The sequence below is a fragment of the Mustela lutreola genome, chromosome 16 (assembly GCF_030435805.1).
Source record: "Mustela lutreola isolate mMusLut2 chromosome 16, mMusLut2.pri, whole genome shotgun sequence".
Lineage (NCBI taxonomy): Eukaryota > Metazoa > Chordata > Mammalia > Carnivora > Mustelidae > Mustela > Mustela lutreola.
Window position 1 is genome coordinate 37,908,635 of NC_081305.1, and position 23,058 is coordinate 37,931,692.

General features: G+C 43.8%; 1 protein-coding gene across 2 annotated transcripts in view; it reads left to right on the top strand.

The window, feature by feature from the left end:
• Positions 1 to 6,990: 6,990 nt before the first annotated feature.
• Positions 6,991 to 23,058, top strand: part of URI1 (URI1 prefoldin like chaperone) — a 94,149-nt gene continuing 78,081 nt past the window's right edge. Inside the window, exons 1-2 of one of the 2 annotated variants that reach the window (XM_059151435.1) lie at positions 6,991 to 7,134; positions 9,612 to 9,723. In XM_059151435.1, the coding sequence (XP_059007418.1) occupies positions 9,670 to 9,723 (54 nt within the window). In that variant the 5' untranslated portion in view covers positions 6,991 to 7,134; positions 9,612 to 9,669. The other variant, XM_059151434.1, reaches the window with a different exon arrangement.

A 23,058-nucleotide genomic window follows, 5' to 3' on the forward strand; every position in this document is an offset into this window, starting at 1 on the left:
GGGTCAATGTTCCATTGTTCCTTAAATAAATGGCCTCTTTTCCCATAAAATGATAGTTTTATTTTGAAAGACATGTTTTATTTTGAAAAATAGAATAAATAAAAAGTTCTTACTAGTTCACCTCTCTATTCAGCAGCTATCTGTTGAATGCCTACTCTGTGCCAGACACGGGGCCAAGCTCGACTGAAATGGTTCTCCGTGTGTGACCCGTAGATCCCTGAGGGTTCCCGGAGGTATTGTCAAGGGGTCTACAAGGTAAAAAACTATTTTACGATTTACGGTAATACTGAGATGGTTTTTGCCTTTTACGTCTTTTGATCTTTGTGCTGATGAGGGCAAAAGCCAAGTGCATAAAGCTGTGGATGCTTGGGCACTCACCAACCCTCAATACCCAAAGTACAGGCGATCACTGTGTTCCTCATGCCCCTAGCTCATAACGACAACAACTATAATCCACTTTTACTTAAGAAAGTCTCCAGGGAAGCAGTGAACACTGTTGGTAAATTTCAGTCATCGAGGACTCACCTTTTGAAGATTTTGTGTGACAGACACAGAGTACACTACAGACCCGATCTGCCCACGTCAGGATGACGATGACGGTCTCCAGCTAAGGCACTCTGCAAACGTTTACATCATGAGCTGCACTGGCTGCTTCCTTCTTGTGGAGAGCCTGACATGTAAAAAACTATGGTTATTCAGACTGGGGCGTTTGGCAGACATTTCCTCAGAAGTGAATAAAATAAGCCTGTCAGATCGAAGAAAAAAAAAAAAAAACTGGCAGTATGTGTGGCCGAGAATAAAAGTCAAGATTTCAAGTTAAATATTGGAATTTTGGGAAAACCATGAGCTTGATAGCTTCTAAATACTTAAAGGCTTTTCTGGTGAGATCAGTGATAATATTAAAAAATTTGACTTCTGGGGCACCTTCTGGAGGCTCAGTTGGTTAAGCACCTGCCTTCGGCTCAGGTCATAATATCAGGGTCTTGGAATCGAGCCCCCTCGATGGGCTCCCTGCTCAGCATGGTGCCTGCTTCTCCCTCTCACTCAGCCTGCTGCTCTCCCTGCTTATGCTCTCCCTCTCTCTCTGTCAAATAAATAAAAAAATCTTTTAAAATTTTTTGATTTTTGATATCATATAATCACATCAAATTTGGAAGGTCTGAATAAGTGAATGAACCCATATTTTCCCAATCACCGGTGCATGATGTTATAAAAACAACTTAAAGTGCAAGATGGATATTATGGAGTTCTGCTTCTACCTGGAATATAGAAAAGTGAGAAATAGCATCGCTCCCAACCTAACATAAGAAAAAGTCCGGTGAACTACAGACAAGAACATTCTCGATCAGTCAGAGAGCTGAGGTCGTAGGACGACAAAGTAGCCTGAAATCGATGGAAAGAAAAGAACCGCCAGAGCTGGGACATGAACATTAACTCACCTGAAGCTCCATGTATCACGCAAGAGGGAAAAACTATTCAACTATCACTGTTAGCAAATTGCTAGAGCCCGAGTGTGGACTCTGGGAATGTAGAACCCTGGGCACTGGAGACCCATGGGAAGTACCTACAGAGCTTCAGGAGGTCATTATGAGGTCTAGGGCAGAGCAAATGCTCTGAGCATTCCAGAGAATGCTGTCCTTGGTGTCACAGGCCTGGAGGAGAGCATTGGCTACTCTTGCAGAAAAGGCATAAAACACCTTCCAGATCCTTCTTCCTGACTTCCCTGTGGAACAAAAACTCTAAGCTGCCACGGGGGAGTGGGGAAGGATCACTGAGAAAGCTTTCCTTCGGAGACTGGAGAATGCAGGAAGTTTCAAATCACAAATCATAGCAGTGAAGGATCAGAGTGCAGGGAGCCCTTCTGATGTGTGGGGACACGGGGAAGGCCAAAGATGGAGCGTGAGGCCAGGATTCTGAGAAACCCACCCCTGCCCTAAGCACAAGTCCGTGCTCAGGAACCAGAACCAGAACCTGAACACACACCTTAACAAGGAAACCCAAACCCAGATTGACTTGTGACCTGACTGCCTCAACCGTCCACATAACGGCCGAGCAGAAGAGGGGAACCCATCTCCAGCCAGGCTTGCTCATTCTTCAGCCTCCCCTATCCTGTACAAGGTGTCCAGCATCGATTTAAAAAATTATGAGACATAAAAATGCCAGAAGAGAGATGCCTGCGTGGCTCAGTCAGTTAGGCATCTGCCTTTGGCTCAGGTCATGGTCCCAGACTCCCAGGATAGAGCCCCACGCTGAGCTCCCTGCTCCGTGGAGATCCTGCTTCTCCCTCTCCCTCTGCCCCTCCACCCGTTCATGCTCTATCTCAAGTTCTACTGCTCACACTCTCTCTTGCTCTCTCAAATAAATAAAATCTTTAAAAAAAAAACTGCCAGAGAAAAATGACCCACCATCAAGATACAAAACTATCAACAGAATCAGCTTTTTGCTACTCATTAAAAATCTTCCAGTATTTTTATTTTATTCTAATAGAAAGGCTTTTTCCGACAAACAAAAGCTGAGGGAATTTATTCCCACAGACCTTCATCAGAAGACTTGTGAAAGAAAGTTCTCTAAGCAAAAGGAACATAGCATCACGGTGTAATAAAAAATATATTTGGTCTGGGAGCACCTGGGTGGCTCAGTCGGTTAAGCGTCTGCCTTCAGCTCAGGTCATGATCTCAGGGTCCTGGGATCGAGCCTCGTGTGGGGCTCCCTGCTCAGCAGAGAGCCTGCTTCTCCCTCTCCCTCTGCCTGCTGTTCTGCCTGCTTGTGCTCTCTCGCTCTCTCTCTCAAATAAATAAAGTCTTAAAAATTTTTTTTAAAAATTTGGTCTTTATCCTCAGTACCTGGCACAGACCTCCCTAAACCCTTTCTTTTTCTTTTTTTTAATTTATATTGAACCTCTTATGATCACATCTGAGTTTATGTTAATGAGATGTCTTCATTGTGGGAATTCTCAGGATGGAGCTGGTCACAGAAAGGCTGAGTGGTTAGAGGGCTGGAATTTACCGCCCCATCCACAGACCTCCAACAGGGGAGGGGGTTTGGAGGTTGAGCTCTACAGCACACCTACGCAGTGAGATTTGGAGAGCTTCCTGGGTGCTGAACACATCAGGATGCTGGGACAGCACCAAAGAGGGCTTGAAATCTTCATACCCTCCCCCCATCATCTCCCATCCTATGTAGCCCTTCCTTTGGCTCTTCTTGAGTTGCATTCTTTACCATAAATTGGCAAATGTACATATTTTCTTGAGTTACGTGACCCGTCCTAGGAAATTATAGAATCTGGGGGTCATGGGAACCCCCAAATTTGTAGTTGGTAGAGTGTGGGTAGGCTCAGTACTGCTTTTGCAGCTGGCCTATGAAGTGGAAACTGAGCCTTAACCTGTGGGATCTTTGTTGACTTAAGGAATTAGCATCAGAATTAAATTCAATTGTTATTCACCTAGTTGGTGGCAGAGAAGTTGGTGTGGAAAGATACCACACTTTTAGTGTCAGAAAGAACCTCAGAGGCTCAGAACCAAACAGAATCTCCCATCTACACTAAGCAATAAACATTACTGGGAAAGATTAAAATGAAGATAAATGTAGAAGACATTTTTTCTTACTTGTAGTCACTTAGAAGATAATTAACCATCTTCAGTAAAAGTAGTACCAGTTTATTAAGTTTAGAGCATATGGGAAAGTAAAATGTATAATAATAGTACAAAATGTGAGAGGGAACATTGTTGTAAGGTTCTTACATTATAAGTAAAATGATATAATATTTAAGGGGAGGACTGTTGGTAATTAGGGTAGGTAGGGGTGCTTGGATGGTTCAGTCGCTTTAAGTGTCCGACTCTTGGTTTTAGCTCAGGTCACGATCTTAGGATCCTGAGGTCAAGCCGCGCATCAGGCTTCATGCTTAGCCCAGGGTCCACTTGGGATTTTCTCTCTCCCCTCCTCCCTCCTCTCCCCTCCCTCGACCTCCCCCTCTGTTACTCCCACTGCTCTCTCTCTCTGAAATGAATAAAATCTTTTTTAAAATATTTTATTTTTATTTATTTGACAGAGATCACAAGTAGGCCAAGAGGCAGGCAGAGAAAGAGGAAGAAGCAGGCTCCCTGCGGAGCACAATCACTCTGGCAGATGAGTGTGGTTGCTATCAAGCCATTTTCCATATGAGGAAAGTAAGGCTCAGGAGAGGTCTGGTAGCTTTTGCAGGGTCCCACAGCTAGGAAGGGGTAGATGCCAGGTCTGTCTGATTCCAGGGCTTCACTTATGCTCTGGTCTTAGAGTAGGAGACTGGCTCCCGTGGAGTTGAAGGTCATATGGGCTTCCCACTCATTCTTTCCTTCTTTGGTAAATTTCAGTATCAGTGTATGCCCTCTGTGCCTTGAAAGAGCCTAAATCATTTTGGACACAACAGTTCAGATAAAACATAGACACAAGCACACACAGACATACCCCCAACCCAGGCATACATGGATAGCTTCATTATTCTAGAAAAGAAAGGACCCTTTGGGCCAGCTCCCTTTTCCACTACTCTGGGAGTTACAAGTGCCCCCATTGTGAAGTCAGGACCCCATCAGAACTGAAGGCCATCAAAACACTAGCATCTGTGATCCTGGCTTATTCTTGGGCTCACTGTCCCCTGAGGGATGGGTTTCTAAGAGGAGCTACCCAGACCTGGCAGAAGATGCAACAATCCTCATTCACAAAGGGCCTGGGGTTTGTGTGATAAGTCCCCAAAGGCAGCTCTACTAAGTGCAGTGCTGCCCAGGAGAGGCCCACGTAAGGGAAGCAGGGCCTGGAAAGAAATATGTCCAGCCCGAGGATTCAGCGTGCTAGCAACCACAGGCGAGTTCCCGTGGAATTGCGACACCTGCTTGAAACCCAGGGACCTCAATTCCCGTTAGAGAAGGGAGACACAGATCTGGGAAACAAACAGCCTCCTCTGGAAACCCATGTGCTTCCCCAAGCTGCTCACACCTTCTCCCCTGATAGCTCGATGCTGTGCAGGAGATGTGACTGCCTGTCCCCCGCCGTTCCCGGACAGCTCCGCATGTGCCTCCTTCCCATGCTTCACGGGGCCCAGCACTGGAAGTCTCCATGCAGAAAACTCAGCAGTTTCCCACGAGACACTCTGCACCTGGGTGAGGGTCTGCACAGGTGGGTCTTGCCCTTCAGACTGAGCCTTCCCAAGTGCAGCGAGATAGAGGATTTTGTGTGTGCTATAGAAAGGCAGGTTTTGTCCCTGTTTTGTTCTGCTTTTTGCTTAATAACCACTCTTGCGGCAATAATGTTTTGCTCCTTCTTTCTAAATACTGAACATCTGAAACTGCCCCTTCTCATAGATTTGAAGGGTGTGAAGAACTGTGTACCTGCCATCCTGCATAGGAGAGAGAATACGACGCTGTGTGGCCGCCCCACCTCCACTCCCCTGACCCCACGTCCAGTGTCCGCTTTCCTGAATCGTGCGTCTCTCATGGGGCTGACTTTTCTGAACGTTGCCTCGGACAGATAGAGATCTTGTTCAGTTTGGGCTGGTTTTGATTTCTAGAAATGGATTCCCGCTCTCGGTACTCTACCACGACTTCTCCTTCTTCAACAATGTAATACATTTTGTATCCTAGAGGTTCTATGCTTACTTTACTGTGGCATTAGATAGAAATATACATAACTAGCACATGAGCTCATGATTTCATGGACATTTTTGCTAAATTAAATCTTTGCATTAAAAATGAGCTGAGTTAGATTGAAAAAATATCAAGTAAATATTAGTACAGGTGGCAAATGGTTATGGCAGAAAAAAAAAAATACTGATCCCACTGGAATGTGAATAAAGTTCAGGAAACATGGTTTTAAGTAAAGACAGATACATCTAAGACTGCTCTGGGTTTTTGGAATAGTCCTGACCCCGGTCGTCTCCTCTGTAAGTCAGGGGCCCCTGTCACAAGCGCGACCCCGGCATGAGAAGGTATTTGGGTCCATGCGCACTCCATGCTTGCTTCAGGCCACTTTCGGCCAGCCAGCTTGGCGGCCTCTTTCCTCCCTGGTCTCTGCTTCCTGCCTGGGACTGCTCCTCTGTGCATGGCCACAGCCAGCCTGTGCAACCCACTTTAGATCAAGCTTTCTTCCTAGTCTCCTCTCAAGCTCCGATCACTCAGCGGGGAGACCGCATTCATCACCCCATTCTCTACCATGCTTTCTGCCCCATAACTGCAGTGCCCGCTCCTGCTGCCTCTCGGTGGGTCACAAGATCTGTATTGGCCAAAAGAATTAGGCTGAAATCATAGTGCGCCCATTCTGAGCCCAAGCCTCTAGGGGTCCTGCCTGTCTGCTTGCTCTCTTGTGCACTTCTGCCGTCGCTGGTCCCAGGAGGAAGTGAGAGACAGGAGCCACCTGAGCCGACCTGACCCACCTAAGGCGCTCCAGCCAGGCACGACCCATAGGAGGGCCCCTGCTCACCCACAAACTCCTGACGAACAAGAAATTAAAATTACTGTTCTTTCAAGCCATTGAGCTTCGGGTGTCTTGGCACGCAGCACGAGCTAACTGATTCTTGGATACGGAGGACCTGGCTGCCTCCCCCTGCCCCCCCTTCAGTGGCCATGCTCCACCCAGACCTAGGGCAGGAAATGCTTCCATAAGGGAATCGAGCATGTCCATACTTTCACAAACGTGTCCTGTGGCTGAGCCAGCATTAGTCTGCCCAGCGGGGGGTGAGTGGGAACAGTGAGGCTAAAAGGAGCCCTTTTGGCTCAGTCCCAGGAATAAGAGGCAGCTGTCTTCCACAACCTCCGTGGTCCCTCACCACCTGCTTCTTGGCAGACAGTCCTACTGGTGGGGACTAAGCCTGGGGCAGGATAAGAGTCTGGGGCAGTGAGGTGTCCTGGGAATGTTAGGTGAGGTCGGGTGACAGAAGAGACAGAGAACTGGAATCCTCACGTCTGCCGGATTCTAGAGCCCTCTCTGCATCACAGGAAGTTTTTTCTAGGCGACCGTCCAGTTCTTCTCTGGGCTCCTCGAAGATCAGCCCTGGATGTTAATGTGGTCCTTCTCCCTGGGATGCCATGCCCCTGATGTGGTTTCAGCCTGTGCGTTGGTGATCTGAAGCGTACCTGCCTTACAGCTTCTCCTCGGCAAGAGGACCACGTGAGTCCTTCTCCAAACAGTGGGGTGTTTGCACCCATCTTCTGTCACGGCTCCGCTCCTTTCTCCACAGACAGAGGCAAAGTTTCATGCAAGGTCAGGAGCTCCTCGTTCTTATTCCGAGTACCAGCTTTGTAGGAAAAGGGGTGCGTTGCGGGCAATATTTGCCACACTTTAGCCACTCAGCTTCCACTCCCTGGTCCTAATGACATTGATTTCCTTCTGGTGAATTACCTCCATGCCACTGTGGGAACCAGAGGGGCCAGTGCCTCCCTCTCCCAGTCCTGGGACAGCCAGGGCTTGGTTTCCTGAGCAGTTCCACTAATCCGACCTTGTCCTGGAACTGGGAGCTAATGACTCAGACACTGTAGGGGCAAGAAGTGGATGGTGTTGGACTGGGGACCAAACCATGCCTGTGTGAGCCAGGGGGACTCACTCCTTCTGTTCAGTCCCCCGATCCCACTTAGCCCCGATAACACTATCCTGACTTCTAACTCTTTAGATGGGCGTCACCTCCTTTTAAACTCCACAAGATCAATCCACACAAGATGTACCCCTGGGTCTGGCTTCTCTCGTCCAGTGTCACGTTACCTCAGATGGTACGTTCCTCAGAGCTGGCTATAGAATTGGTGGGACCCAGGGAAAAATGAAATTCAGGATCCCTTGTTTGAAAATTAAGAATTTGGGAAGGGTGACAGTGGAGTGTACATTAAGCCTGGGGCCCCTCTGATGTCCGTGGGACCTCTTAAGCCTCATGCCCCGAAGCTGGCCTATCTATTTGCTTGTGCATCCTCTCGTTGGGAGCGGAAGCTGGTCCAATGGGGATGGTGTGGCTGCTGTGAACAAAACATAGAAAAGTGAGGGTTTCTTCAGGACCTTCCTCCCTCTGACACCAGAGCCCCCTCTTGTCATTAAGTCACGCCTAGCGCTACTTGAAACCCTGCTATGAGCCAAGTGCTGGACTCAAGGTAAAGGGAAGAAAGCCTCCTTGCCCACTGGAACCTACAATCTAAGTGGAAAACAAAGGACTTACATGCATGGAAAATTATTAACCAAAACATTTCTTCCTTCAAGGGGGCCTGGTAGCTTTAAGAACTACAGGTGCTCTCTTGTCTCTCTGAACAATAGGAATCAGTTGGGGAGGTCTGTAGGGACAAGAGACTAAGGGCAGGCAGATGTTGCCAGCATGCTGAAGGTTGAAGAATGGGACCCCAGCCTGGCTCACATAAGCACAAGGTCAAGGTCACTACTCACAGGCCCAGGACAGAGTCTGTTTAAAGGAGCAGGTCAAGGTCCCACTTCTGGGCTGTCCTAGGGCTGGGAGAGGGAGGGCCTCGTCCCCCTGTTCCCACGGTGGGAGGGAGGAAATTCACCTTCTGGGGTTCTAGAAATGTTTTGATTTTTTTTTTTAAGATTTTATTTATTTATGTGACAGACAAGAGATTACAAGCAGGCAGAGGCAGGCAGAGAGAGGGGAAGAAGCAGGCTCCCCGCTGAGCAGAGAGCCCGATGCGGGGCTCGATCCCAGGACTCTGAGATCATGACCTGAGCCGAAGGCAGCGGCTTAACCCACTGAGCCACCCAGGCGCCCCGAAATGTTTGGATTTCTTGATCCAAAAGTTGGTTATGTAGGTATGCTGACTTCCTGAAAATTCATCAAACTATGCACGAGATTTGTGCATTTTTCTGCATGAATGTTACTCTTCAATACCAAGTTAAGAGAAAATCTGTGAAAGGGCCTATGTATAGTAAAGGAAAACATAGGGTGCTGTGTTTGACCCACCTTTGGGTGCTCAGAAAAGATTTCCCAGAGGAGGGTCCAAAGTAAGTCCTGAAGGAGGGAGCAAGAGGGAAGGGCGGGGCTGTCCCTTGCAAAGGAGAGACATGCCCATAATTTGGGAGCTCAGGAATGGATGGCTCAGGGGAGCATGGGCTTGTGGGTAAGAGTGGTTCTGCCCCTGCTGGAGGCCTAGGATGTTTGGGTTGCCATGAATGGTTGTGAGTTTGAAGCTCCAGTTGCAGGGGTGGGATAGATGGAGTGGGCACTGGGAGGCAGGGATTCGCTGCTGGAAAGGCCACCAGACTTTTCTAGGTGAGCAGTGATGGTAGAGGGCTGGTGTAGGGCGGCTGGTGGAGTGTACAATAGGGAATAAATCCCAGAGACCTCTTTTTTTTTTTTTTTTCAAATGGCACCGTTGGGGGTTTTAACATACAACGACAAGTTCTTTGACATTTGTCCCACCAAGAGAGGGAGTCTAATCATCCACCTCTTTCCCATGGGCTGGCCTCAGGGACTTGGGATGACATGGCTGTGGCTGAATGGGGGCTTTAAAAATCCCCAGCACCCAGGCCAGATCCAAGCATTAATACTCCTGTGAGTATTAACGTTTCGAGTGTTTCAGTGTTCAGCTGAAGTTGAGAATCTAACCGAAGACCAAACTGAAGATGCCCTCCTATTTCTCTCATTTCCCCGCCCCCAGCTTCCTTTCGTCCTTGGGCCCGGGTTTGCATCGTCTGTTCCTGGCACACGGAAACCCGATGCTGTTACGCGGCAGGGATCTGAAATCAGTGCTTCAGTCTCCGGTGCCCAAGGTGTTTATTTTATTTTATTTTTTAAAATATTTTTTAAAAGATTTTATTTATTTATTTGAGAGAGAGACAGTATGAGCGAGGAGGAGGTCAGAGAGAGAAGCAGACTCCCTATGGAGCTGGAAGCCCGATGCGGGGCTCGATTCCGAGATTCTGGGATCATGACCTGAGCCGAAGGCAGTTGTCCAACCAACTGAGCCACCCAGGCGTCCCCAAGGTGTTTATTTTAAAAGTGACATAGGTAAATGGATGTGGAGGGAGAGTGGGGAGGCTCCCACAGGTGGTAGTATGAAGGGGATTGCCAGATCAAATACAGGAGACCCAATTAAAGCTGAATTTTAGATAAACAACGAATTTATTTTTAGTACGTAGGTTCCAAATAGTGCATGGACGTAATAGAAAATTATGTATTGTTACCTGAAATTCAAATTTTACTGAGTGTTCTATATTTTTATTTGTGAAATCTGGCAACCCTAAGTGTAAAGCCAGGTCAAGGTGATATTCAGGCTTCTCCTGGGGACGTCTATAGATTCCTGAGTCCCTCAACAGAAGGGTAGGCTATACCTCGGAAATCCTCAGGTCACTCCCCGTGTTGGGGGATGGTGAGGCCCCAAGTAATAAGTAATAAATCCAAAACAGGGCCGTTCCTGATTTGCACAATATAGTGTTAACTAAACCCACACATATTGGCTCTGTGTCCTTGCTTTGCTGCAATAAACATTTGCATCCACGTTTTTATGTCGACATAAATGTTCAGATCTGCTGGGCGATGCCTGGCAGCATGATTGCTGAGTTGTATGGTAAGTCTGTGTTTCACTTTGTACAAAAGGGCCAAACTGTTTTCCATAGTGGCTGGGCCATTTTGTGTCCCCATCAGCAATAAAAGAGACTTTCTGTTGCTCCATATCCTGGCCAGCAACTGGTATTGTCTTTTGCTTGGATTGTAGCCATTCTAATAGGTGTGCGGTAGTGTCTCCTTGATATTTTAACTTGCATTTTCCCAAGGACAAATGGTGTCGAGCATCTTTTTATATACTTCTTTGTTATCTGTGTATCTTTGGTGAAATGTCCATTCAGATCTTTGGCCCATTTTTAAACTGGATTGTGTGTTTTCCTATTGCTGAACTTTAGGAATTCTCGATACCTTCTAGATACAAGTCCTTTATCACATACATGATTTAAAAATATTTTTCTCCTAGTCTATAGCTTGTTTTTTCCCCCCATTCTCTCAGTAGTGTATTTTGTAGAACAAATGTTTTTAATTTTGATAAAGCACAATTCATCCATGTTTGCATTGCCCAAATCATGATCACATGGATTTGGGGGTTGTTTTCCTCTTAGAAGTATTATAGTTGTGTATTTTGGATATAAGTCTATGATTTAATTTTTTGAGTTAATTTTGTGTAAAATACGAGGTGGGTATACTTTTGTTTCTTTGTTTTGCAAATAGACACCCAGCTGTTCTAGCATCATTAATTGGGGGAAAAAAAACCCACCTATCCTTTCTCCTCTGAATTGCCTTTGCACCTTTGTAAAAACTCAGTTGACTGTATTTGTATGAAACTCTTTCTGGACTCTCTGTCTGCCCCACTGATCTGTGTGCCTATGCCTTTGCCATCTCCCCATTGTTGGCATTACTGTAGCTTTAAGGAACAGTATACTCCTGTAGAGTATCTTTGAACTCAGCAGTGTGAATAGTCGTCAGGATGAGGGACTCACTTTAAGTGTGCTCAAGAAGAGAAGAAGATTTGATTGAAAGGAACGAGGGACTTCTCAGATGGCTGTAGCGAGGGGTCACCTCCTCTCCCAAGATTGGTCCTGGGCTGAGTCAACACCAGCTGGTCCTCTTGGGGGCGCTGCTTTTGAGCCTCATAGCCCAGCATCCCTACAGCCTCCCCTGCCTTTGTATCACTCTCCACTCTCTGCAGGCCTGTCTCAGCACCTCTGGTTCCAGAGCCCCAGACTGCCTTCAACACAGACCCACCTCTCACAAACCCCACACAACCTGTGTTTTTGGCTAGCATACAGTTTTATTTCTTAAAGTTGAATTCATTGCCGATATTTTAAAAAATTGGGTGAATTTGCAGAGAAGTTCAGAAATCTGGCTTCTCCCCGAGAATGGGATCACGCTGGGCTAAGTAGCAGTAGGTCCCTGAGATGAGCAGGAATTCTAGTCTGCCACCTCCTCCGCTCTTGTTCATTTAAGGAAGGGTCTGTCCGCTGCAGCCCTGAGTGTGCAGCCTCTGGCCTCAGGTTTCAGGGTTCCTGTCTGACACAGGCATCCAAGCAGAGTAACTGAGCAGTGGAGTGCAGCCTTCAGGTCTCTGACTGTGGACCTTGCAATGCCAGAGGTGCCAGTGTGTTTGAAGGCCTTTGTGAAGGCTGTGCCTCCCAAATATCACTGGGCCTGTTGGGGATCCTGAGTTAGGCCTGTTTCTGGGATGCATTGGATTCCTTTGATGGCCCTCTTTGGCTTGAGGACTCCTCAAAACAGCCTTGCTGAGCTGTCCTTAGAACTGCACTGCAGTCTTGAGTGCTTCTGCCCAAATTTCTGTTTTGGGTAGAAAAATTAAGAAGGAAGCCTTTTTCCTTCCTTTGTTGTCAAGGCCTACACTGTGGGCCAACGTCCTGACGACCGGCCTCTTCCGGTTCCCTCCCCATTTGCCCTCACAGGTGTTTCCCTTATAAATCTTGCACATCTTGGTCTTGTTTTGGCATTTGTTTCTCAGAGGACCAGGTTTAACAAGGGTCAGGGATCACTTGACAGGTATGACAGAAGCGGGTTCTTGGAGAAGGAGCTGTGGGTGTGAGTAATGCAGAGACCTTGACCAACAGGTTCATTCTACCCCATCCTATACTGGTAAAGGATAGAATTGGATTGGACCACAGATCTCCCTCACCCTGCCCTGGCTTTTCTCCTTCCCCATGCTGATACCATTCTGAGTTGGAAAGACTCAGAGAAACCTCAGGGCCTGAGGTGGGCAGGAGAGGGAGATATACCACCATGAAGCCTAAAGTCCCAATTTGCTAACTAAATGCCCCAACTAACCATCCTTACCAAGCTCCTGTGAGCACATGAGGTATCCCAGACATTTGCTTGATTTTTCTGTCACCCAGGATCCCTCCCTTTCCTTTGGAACCAGGGCTTGAGCTTTGGGGGTACATGGCATTGGGACTAGTTCAACTTTCAATGTCCTTCCGACACCTTATTGGCTCAGAACAGGGCATGTGACCTGGTTCAGAGTCAGTGGGATGCTCTGAGACTTTTGCTGGGAAAACCAGGATACTGAAGCTTCTCTTTCTCACTGAGAGCAGGCAGAGTTACCCCCTGTACCCTAGAGGCTGAGAGCTTGGAGCTCCCAGACAGCTGAGAAAGATGTAGATGCAGCAGAAGGCAGGGCTCAGAGAAGAGAAAGCAAGCCCAGCTGTTGTTGTTGAAGCCACTTAATCAAGCCACACCTGAAAGCTGACCCACTCCTGAACTTTACAGTATTAAGAGCCAATAAATTGTCTTTTAAATTAAGGCAGTTTGTAACACATTTGCAACTTAATAAATCCTAATTGACACAGGCTTTTGATCATCCACTAAGTGGATCATTTAGGACTCTCATCTTTCTTCTTCTGGTATTACTTACCATTTTATGGTTGGCTAACTTCTACACCAGGGAAAAGAGTAGGTTAAAAAATAAAAATTTTGAAAAGGAAGAAATATCCAGGCTCCTGGGGGCCAGCAGCCCTTGTTGAAGTCCTAAAGCTTGTGGTGGGCAATTGAGGCTTTGCTTGATAACATCTTCTCCCATGTCTTCAGATTGTCTTTGGGAAGACACCTTCTTATAGCCATAGTTGTTATGTTTGGAATGGACTTGACCATCCCCTCCTCTTGGGCTGGAGCTGTGGACAGTGAAGCCAGCCTATCTAGGAAGAAAAAGGTACGTTCTTCGCAAAGATTGCTCAGTACGTACATTGATGACTTAGAATGTTGGGAGCCTCCATGTTTAAGGAAATTGCTTCAGAATAAAGCAATGCAGAAGAAAGTCCAAGGAGGAGCAGAGGGACATATCCATGATGCTGTATATTGGGCTCCTGGGTCTAGCCTTATCTACAACTATCACTGAACTTTTCAGTTACACGAGGCAAGAAAGCCCATTGTTTCTTCCTTTGTCTTCTTGTTTTTTCTAAAGATTTATTTATTCATTGGAGAGAGACAGAGAGCAAAGAGAGAGGACAAGTGGGGGATGGGCAGAGGGAGAACTAGACTCCCTGCTAAGTAGGGAGCCCTAAGTAGGGCTCCATCCTGGAACTCTAGAATCATGACCTGAGCCAAAGGCAGACACTTAAGGGATTGAGCCACACAGACGCACCCCTTGTCTGTCTGTCTGTCTGTCTTCCTTCCTTCTTTTTTTTCTTTCTTTCTTTCAGCTTTTCTCTCTTTCTTCCTTCCTTTCTTTGTTTCAGTGGGAAAATATAAAATGCATGATTTTAGTCATCTTTAAGTATACAGTTGAGTGACTTTGACTGCATTCGTAATGTTGCATAACAACATTTAACCAATGCTGTATCACCACTAGCTCCAGAACTCTTTTATTACTCCAAACAGAAACTCTGCAACCACTGAGCAATGACCCCCACTTTCCTTACCTGCAGGCCTTGGTAATCTCTCATCTACTTTCTGTCTCCATGAATTTACCTGCTTTAGATATTTCATATAAGTGGAATAATACTGTATTTGTACTTTTGCATCTGGGTTAGTTCATTTACGGATGAACTTCACATTCATTTGACATTATTTCATGTTTTCAAGATTCATCAATGTTGCAGCATGTATCAGAACTTAATTCCTCTTTATGATGGCTAAATAATGTTCATATGCATATGTATATACACAGTATAAATATATACACCATATTTTGTTTAACCATTTATCTATGGATGGAAACTTGATTTTTTTTTTTTTCACCTTTTGGCTGCTGTGAGTAATGCTATGAACATAGATGTATTTGAGCATCTGTTTTCACTTCTTTGGGGTATACGTCCAGGAGTGAAATTATTGGTTCATACGGTAACGCTACATTTATTTTTTTGAGAAATTGCCTAACTTTCCTATAGCAGCTATAACATTTTATATTCCCAACAGCAATGAAAGAGTGTTCCAATTTCTCTACATCCTTGCAAACACTTATTTCTTCTTTCCTTCATCGTCCTCCTCCTCCTCCTCCTTCACAGAATTCATCCTAGTGACCTTGAATTGGTAGCTCATTGTGGTTTAGATGTACATTTCCCTAATGGTTAGGGTAATTGAGTGTCTTTTCATGTATTTCTTGGCCGTTTGTACATCTTTTTTGGAGAAATGTCTCTTCAAGTCCTTCGGCAATTTTTGAATTGATTTCTCTTGTTGAGTTGTAGGAGACATAAAATTATATAGAGAGATATATAGAGATAAATATAGGTATGGGTAGATATTCTTGATATTAAACCCTTATAAGATATGATTTACAAATATCTCCCCCCTATTTATCTTTTCATTCTCTTGATAATGTCATTTGATGCATAAAAGTTTTTCATTTTGATGGAGTCAAATATATCTATATATTTTGTGTCTGTGTTTTGGTTTCTTGTTTAAGAGAGTGCCAATTCCAAAATCGTGAAGATTTTCCCCTATGATTTCTTCTAAGAGTTTTAAAGTTTTAGGTCTTATGTTTACATTTTATTCATTTTGAATTAATTTTTGTATATGGTGCAAGGTAAGAGTACAATGTCATTCTTTTGCATGTGGATATCCAGTTTCTCTAGTGCCATTCGTTGAAGTGACTTTTCTTTCCCCCACTGAATGATTTTGGAACTCCTGTCGAAAATCAATTTACCATGTATGGGAGAGTTCGTTTCTGGGCTCTTTATTCAATTCCATTGGTCTATATGTTTATCCTTATGCTAATAACAGTGTTTTGATTACTATAGATTTGCAGTAAGTTTTGAAATCAGCAAGTGTGAGGTCTTTTTAAACTTTGATCTTTCTCAAGATTTTTTTTTTGGCTATTGAGGGTCCCTGGCAAATCCGTGTGAAATTTAGGATGGGTTTTTCTACTTCTCCAAAACATGTCATTGGGATTTGATAGGGATTGCTTTGAATCGATAGATTGCTTTGAGGAGTATTATTTTATTAATCTTCTTTGGTTACTATTAAAAAATACCACAGATTGTATATGGTATAAGAGAATGGTTGAGTTTCATTCTTCTATATGTAGGTGTCCAATTTTCGCAGCACCATTTATTAAAGAGACTGTCTTTTTTCCATTGGACATTTTTTTCCTGCTTTGTTGAAGATTATTTGACCATAGAGTTGAGGGCCCATATCTGGGCTTTCTATTCTGTTCCATTGGTCTATGTGTCTGTTTTTGTGCCAGTACCATGTTGTCTTGATGATCACAGCTTTGTAATAGAGCTTGAAATCAGACAATGTGATGTCCCTGGCTCTATTTTTCTTTTTCAACATTTCCTTGGCAATTCAGGGTCTTTTCTGGTTCCCTACAAATTTTAGGATTATTTGTTCCAGCACTTTGAAAAATGCTTATGGTGTTTTGATCCATGAGCATGGACTGTTTTTCCATCTTTTTGTGTCTTCTTTAATTTCTTTCATGAGTGTTCTGTAGTTCCTAGAGTATAGATCCTTCACCTCTTTGGTTAGGTTTATCTTAAGGAATCTTAAGGTTTTTGGTGCTATGGTAAATGGAATTGATTCTCTAATTGCCCTTTCTAGAATTTCATTGTGAGTGTATAGGAAAGCAATGAATTTCTGTTAATTGGTTTTGTATCCTGTCACATTACTGAATTGCTGTATGAATTCTAGTAATTTGGGGGCGGAGTCTTTTGGGTTTTCCACATAAAGTATCATGTCATCTGCAAGAGAGAGTTTAACTTCTTCTTTGCCAATTTGGATACCTTTTATTTCTTTTTGTTGTTGCTGGGACTTCTAGTACTATGTTGAACAGTAGTGGTGACAGCGGGCATCCTTGTCGTTTTCCTGATCTTAAGGGAAAGGCTTTCAGCTTTTCTGCATTGAAAATGATATTTGCTGTGGGTTTTTCATAGATGGATTTTATGAAGTTGAGGAATGTTCCCTCTAATCCTATACTCTGAAGGGTTTTAAGAGTCTCATGCTCTTCCGACTGAGCTAGCCGGGCTACTCTGAAGGGTTTTAATCAGGAAAGGATGCTGTATTTTGTCAAATGTTTTTTCTGCATCAATTGAGAGGACCATATGGTTCTTTCTTCTCTTACTAATTTATTCTATCATATTGGTTGATTTGCGAATGTTGAACTACCCTTGATTCCCAGGGATAAATCCTGCATGGTCATGGTGGATAGTCTTTTTAATATAGTGTTGGATCTTATTAGCTAGGATCTTGTTGAGAATGTTGGCATCTATATTCATCAGGGATATTGGCCTGAAATTCTCCTTTTTGATGGGGTCTTTGCCTGGTTTGGGGATCAAGGTCATGCTGGCCTCATAGAAAGAGTCTGGAAGTTTTTCTTCTGTTTCTATTTTTTTTTAAAGAACTTCAGGAGAATAGATATTATTTCTTCTTTGAATGTTTGGTAGAATTGGAAAGACAAATACTCATCTTTTACATCAATATGGATGGACTGGAGGAGATTATGCTGAGTGAAATAAGTCAAGCAGAGAAAGTCAATTATCAAATGGTTTCACTTACTTGTGGAGCATAAGGAATAACACAGAGGACATTGGGAGAAGGAAAAGAAAAATGAAGGGGGGGAATCAGAGGGAGAGAAGAATGATGAGAGACTGTGGATTCTGAGAAACAAATGGAGCGTTTTAGAGGGGAGTAGGGGTGGGGGGATGGGTTGGCCTGGTGATGGATATTGAGGGCACGTATTGCATGGAGCACTGGGTGTTACACATAAATGATGAATCTTGGAACACCAAATCAACAATTAATGACATACTGTATGGTGACTAACATAAAATAATAATAATAATACTATAGATTGGGTGCTTTACAACAGGAATTTGTTTTCTCATAATTTGGGAAGCAAGAAGTTCCCGATCAAGCAAGTTCAGTTTCTAGTGACAGATCTTTCCTAACTTAGAGATGACCGTTTTTCACTGTGTCCTAACATGGCCTTTCCTCAGCATGTATGTGGCAAGAATGAGCTTTCTGGTGTACAACTTGTAAGGATACTAATACTATTGGATCAGGCCCCATTCTTATGATCTTACTTAAAATTAATTACTTTCATAAAAGATCTATCTCCAAATTCAGTACATTGAGGGTTAGGACTTCAATGTAAGAGTTTTGGAGAAACATTCAGAGCATAACAATTCTCATGACCCTGAGAGCCCAACCTGAGCTGAAACAAAGAGTTGGATGCTTAAGTGACTGCATTACCCAGGAACCTCTCCATTTACATTTAAAGAAATTATTGATAAGGTGTGACTTAATTCTTAATTCTGCCAAGTAGCAATTTGTTTTTGTGTACCTTTTATGTTTTTTGTTCCTCACTTCGTACATTTTTGTATTTATTATTTTGTAGTATATCATTTTTATTCCCTTCTTTCCTTGTCTTGTATATATTTTTAGTAATTGTCATAGTACTTGCCTTGTGAACTACAATTAACATCTTAAACTAGTAACACCTTGGTTTGAATAAAACCAACTTAGTTTCAATGGTATACACTGGGATCCTCTACAGTTTTTGCCCTTCTCCCTTTACATTGTTATTGTCCCAGATCACATTTCTATACACAGTGTGCCCAATGAACATAGATTTATAATGATTGTTCTATGTACTTATCTTTTAAATTCTAGGTGTAAAAAGCCTTACAAACCAAACCTACAATAATACTGGTTTTTATATTTACCTATGTAGCTACTACTTTTCTAGTGTTCTCTATTTCTCATATGACTGAGTTGTTATTGTCTAGTGTTCTTTTATTTCAGCAGACTTCCGTTAGCAAATTTTGTGAAGCAGGTCTACTAGTAATGAACTCCTTTGGTTCTTATTTACCTGGAAATGTTTTAATTCTCTTATATTCTTTTATTTTTTAAAGATTTTATTTATTTATTTGACAGAGAGAGAAGTCACAAGTAGACAGAGAGGCAGTCAGAGAGAGAGGGGGAAGCAGGATCCCCAATGGGCAGAGAGCCCCATGCGGGGCTTGATCTTAGGACACTGAGATCATGACCTGAGCTGAAGGCAGAGGCTTAACCCATTGAGCCACCCAGGTGCCCCAATTCTCTTTCATTCTTGAAAGAGAGTTTGTCTAATATAGAATTTGTTGTGGAGAGTTTGTTTTTCCCTTTCAGAAATGAATATGCCCTTTGGCCTCCTTGATTGCTGATTAGAAATTGGCTGTTATTCTTATAGAGGATTCCTTGTATAGGGACAAGTTGCTTGTTACTTGTTGTATTTAAGATTGTCTTTTTGTTTTGTGTTTTGACAATCTGACTATAATATATCTCAGTTATACACATCTCTTAGAGTTCATCCCGCTTGGAGTTGCTTAGTCTTTTTGGATGTGTGTATTCAGTCTGTCATCAAATTGGGTAAGTTTTCTGCTATTATTTTTTCAAACATTTTTGGTGACTTTTTCTCTTTCTTCTCCTGGAACTCCTGTTGTACAAATGTTGGTATGATCAGTGGTATCCCTTGGGCTCATAGGCTCTCTTCCTATCTCTTCACTTTTTTTTCTTTCTGTACCTGACTGGATAAGTTTGTTGATTATTTCTTCTGTCTGCTCAAACCTGCTTTTTGGCTCCTTTAGTGATTTCATTATTTTATTTTTTACTTATTGTATTTTTCAGCTCTAGTGTTTCTATTTTGTTCCTTTCTTCGGGTTTCCTTTAGTTCTTTGTTTATGATTTCCTTCAGCTTATTAAGTATATTTAAGACAGTTGATTTAATGTCTTTGACTAAATTTCTAAGGTTTGAGTTTTCTTAGGGATGGTTTCTAATTATTGTTTCTTCTGTGAATTGGCTTTACATCTTTATTTTTTGGTATGCCTTATGATGTTTGTTGAGGACTGGGCATTTTGAGTATTATTATGCAGTAATTCTGGAAATCCAATTTTCCTGCTCTAGGGATTGCTGAGTTTTTCTTGCTGGAGTTTGCCACCATTTGTTTAGTGATTTTCCAACTTTTTTTTTTTTTTTTTCGAAGTGTATACCTGGGTATGTATCGTCATTGAAATTTCTGTTCTGTTAGCTCTGCAGCCATTCAGTGATTTGACAAAGATTTCCTTAAAAAAAAAAAAAAAAAGTGTTCTTTCTCTTTAAATCTTCCCATAGATGCTGGTAGGGGAGACTGCTACAATTCCAGAAGGCTAAAACCCAGACTAGCCTTGGTGCTGTCTCCAACAGTCTCTCAGGGAGCTGGTAGACTGACTGAAATGCATAACCCCATAACACACATAACAAGGATCTTACTGCTCATCCTGGCATCAGCCGACCATTCCGGGAATGCTGGCTGCCAATCCCACAGCTGCATGGTGGGGTGGGGGCTGAGGAACGGGGCATGGCAGCTGGCTCTCACAGCCCCCTCCCCCCACTAGCCTCTTACCAACAGTTAGTGACATCTTCCTTCATTATGCACATTATGCACTCTCCCATTTTTTTTTTTTTTTTTATCTGTTCAGGTTCCAGAGTTGCCAAATAGTTGACTCTGAACTGTTTCCTGTTTTGAGTTATAGAAACTAGATGTTGTTTTGATGAAGGAACTGTTCCCTGGGCCTTCTACTCCACCATTTTGCCAGATGTCTTCCCGAATGCCACTTTTTTTTTTTTTTCATAAGTCACTTTAAGTTGAATTTCTGTCACTGGCAGCTGAGAGATGGCAGCAAACTGCAGCAACTGCCATGCTTGTTGCTATGTATTTTTCAGATTTAAGGAAGATTTCATCCTCTCCATGGAGGGGAGGCTGAAATGTACAAAAATCTCCACCTACTACAAGGATTAAAGTGATCAGCATCAACTCGAAGGATAAGCAGATGAAGTACTAGGGGAGCTTCTTGGAGGGGATGATCTTTTGACCTGCGGGTTAGGGACAAACTTCCCACAGAATTGTAAGAACCTCATTCAACGTCTGCAGCCCTCCACTGACTCCAAGATCCATGGACTGTTCTGGGCCCTTGCTTACCTCATTTCCCCATGCTCAGTGGAGGGCCTGGTACATGGAAGAGGGAAGAGGGTCAGCAATATTTGCAGAAATTTCATTTTCTTTTATTGAAGGTATTTTGGGGTGGCTGATATTCACCTGGATGAGTGATTATAATGTGAAGGGTTTTAGGTGGGTGCAGGAAGTTTTATAATTGTGACCACCATTATTCTTCAAGCCAACCCTGAAGCAGGTATCACTCTAAGACTTGTTGTACAAATTAAGGAAGTTCAGAAGGAGGTTAAGTGTCTTGCCTAACACTTATCAGCACACTAGTGGCAGAGCTGGGATCACAAGTTGGGTCTGTCTGGGTTTATAGTTCAAGTTCTTCTGCTGTCGCTTCTGGGCTCTAGGACCTAGTAGAAGGAAGCAGCAAATTTCACAGAATGTCTACCAACTCTCTGCTCTCATGGAGATGGTGTTCTAGTGTGAAGAGAAAGTGACCAGTATGGAAGCAGATCAGATACAAGTGAGAATCCTAAAAAGTGGTAAGTGCTATGAAAATTTAAAAAGTAAGGTGCTGGGGGATGCTTGGAGGAGAGGGGAGGGGCTTCTATGGACAGGATGTCAGAAAAGCCTCTTGATTTGAATTGAGGCCTGTGTAATACAAAGGAGTAGACATGCAAAGATCTGGAGTACAGCGGGCAGAAAGCTCAGCCAGTGCCAAGACTTGGAGTCAGGAAAAGGGGGAAACTAACGGTGTGGGTATGAGTGGGCAGGGGGCTGGCGAGGAAGTGGGAGAGGTGGGTCAAGCAGTCTAGAATTCTAGTAGGATGTCTGGATTTTATTCTGGTTGCAGGGGAAGTTATGGAGGGCTCAAACAGGGAGAATGACATGATCTGGTTATTTTTAAAAGCTCCCTCAGGCTGCTGAGCTGAGAACAGATTGGGGGCGCATGAATCAGAGACATTGGCTGCTAGTGATAGAAAACCTGATGCAAACTGCCTTAATCAGTCAGGAAATTTACTGGTCTCTTTAACCAGAAGTCCAAAGTAATGCAGATTTCAGAATTGGCAGATTCGGCCCTGAGTTAAGTGCTGTGACATAGGAGAACTCAACTTCTGTCTCTTGGCTCTGCTGACCACAGACTCAACTTCATTCTGAGTCTGGGAGGTGTCCAGGCTCTCTTACTAGACCTGAAATACTCACGGCCATATGCTTTGTACTTCCCCACCAAGGGATGGGTAATTTTTCTTTTTCCTAAATGGAAATACTTCCAAAGAATGAGGGAGAACTTTTTCAGAAACCTCCAGAAAACCTCTGTTTTTGAAGTGTCACATGCCCATTCCTGAATCAGCCACTTATTGGGAAAATGCATTGTCTTTAGACTGGAGCTGGGGGAGGGTCAGCTTTCCACAGGAATAGGAGTCATGTGGTCTGGGGCTGAACATCTGAAGGAGGGGAGATCGGGTGGGCAGCTGACCATGTCCATTTCAGGGGACAAGAGTGGAAACGAGGAGGCCAGAGAAAACTCTACAGTGCTGGCTGAGGACAGAGACATGATGGTGGAGCTGAAGGAGGTGATAGGAGCAGTCAGATTCTGGCTCTTTCAAAGGTGTTGATGTTGGATATGCAGTGAGGAAAAGAGGAATTAACATTGACCATTTGTCCAAGTTTTCCTTCTCTCTTCCTTTGAAGCAAATGGGAAAAGGGTCTCTATCTGGACTGGGGAGCAGGCCAGGAGGGAAGAGAAATAGAGCAAGCGGGCACACGAAGGTGTAAACTGCAGGTAACTCCAAGCCCATTCCCATCTGTACAATGCCGAAGGAACAGGGTCTCTCCATTCCTGTTAGGAATTGGAGCAGAGGTGGTTGTTAGGCCAAGGCCGGTTCCAGCTAGTAAGCATTAATTGGGTGCCTACTGTGTACAGAGGTCCTAGGAGAAAAGGGGCATAGTTCTGAAATAAGAGAAAAAGAATGGGCAGAGTTATCCTTGAAAAATCTCTTAAATAGTGCAAACATAGCACTATATTAATACAAACACAGTAATTAATACACGGCAAAATATAATTGCATATTTTAATTCATTAAACAGGCACAGGGAAGAGTTGACTTTGCTAAAATTAAATGTCCTAACGAAACTGCTTTGGTGCATAAACTGAGTCCCTACCTCCAGACGCAGCGCTAAGCGACTGGAGCATGGAGGATGAAAGGGCACAAGAATAAGACA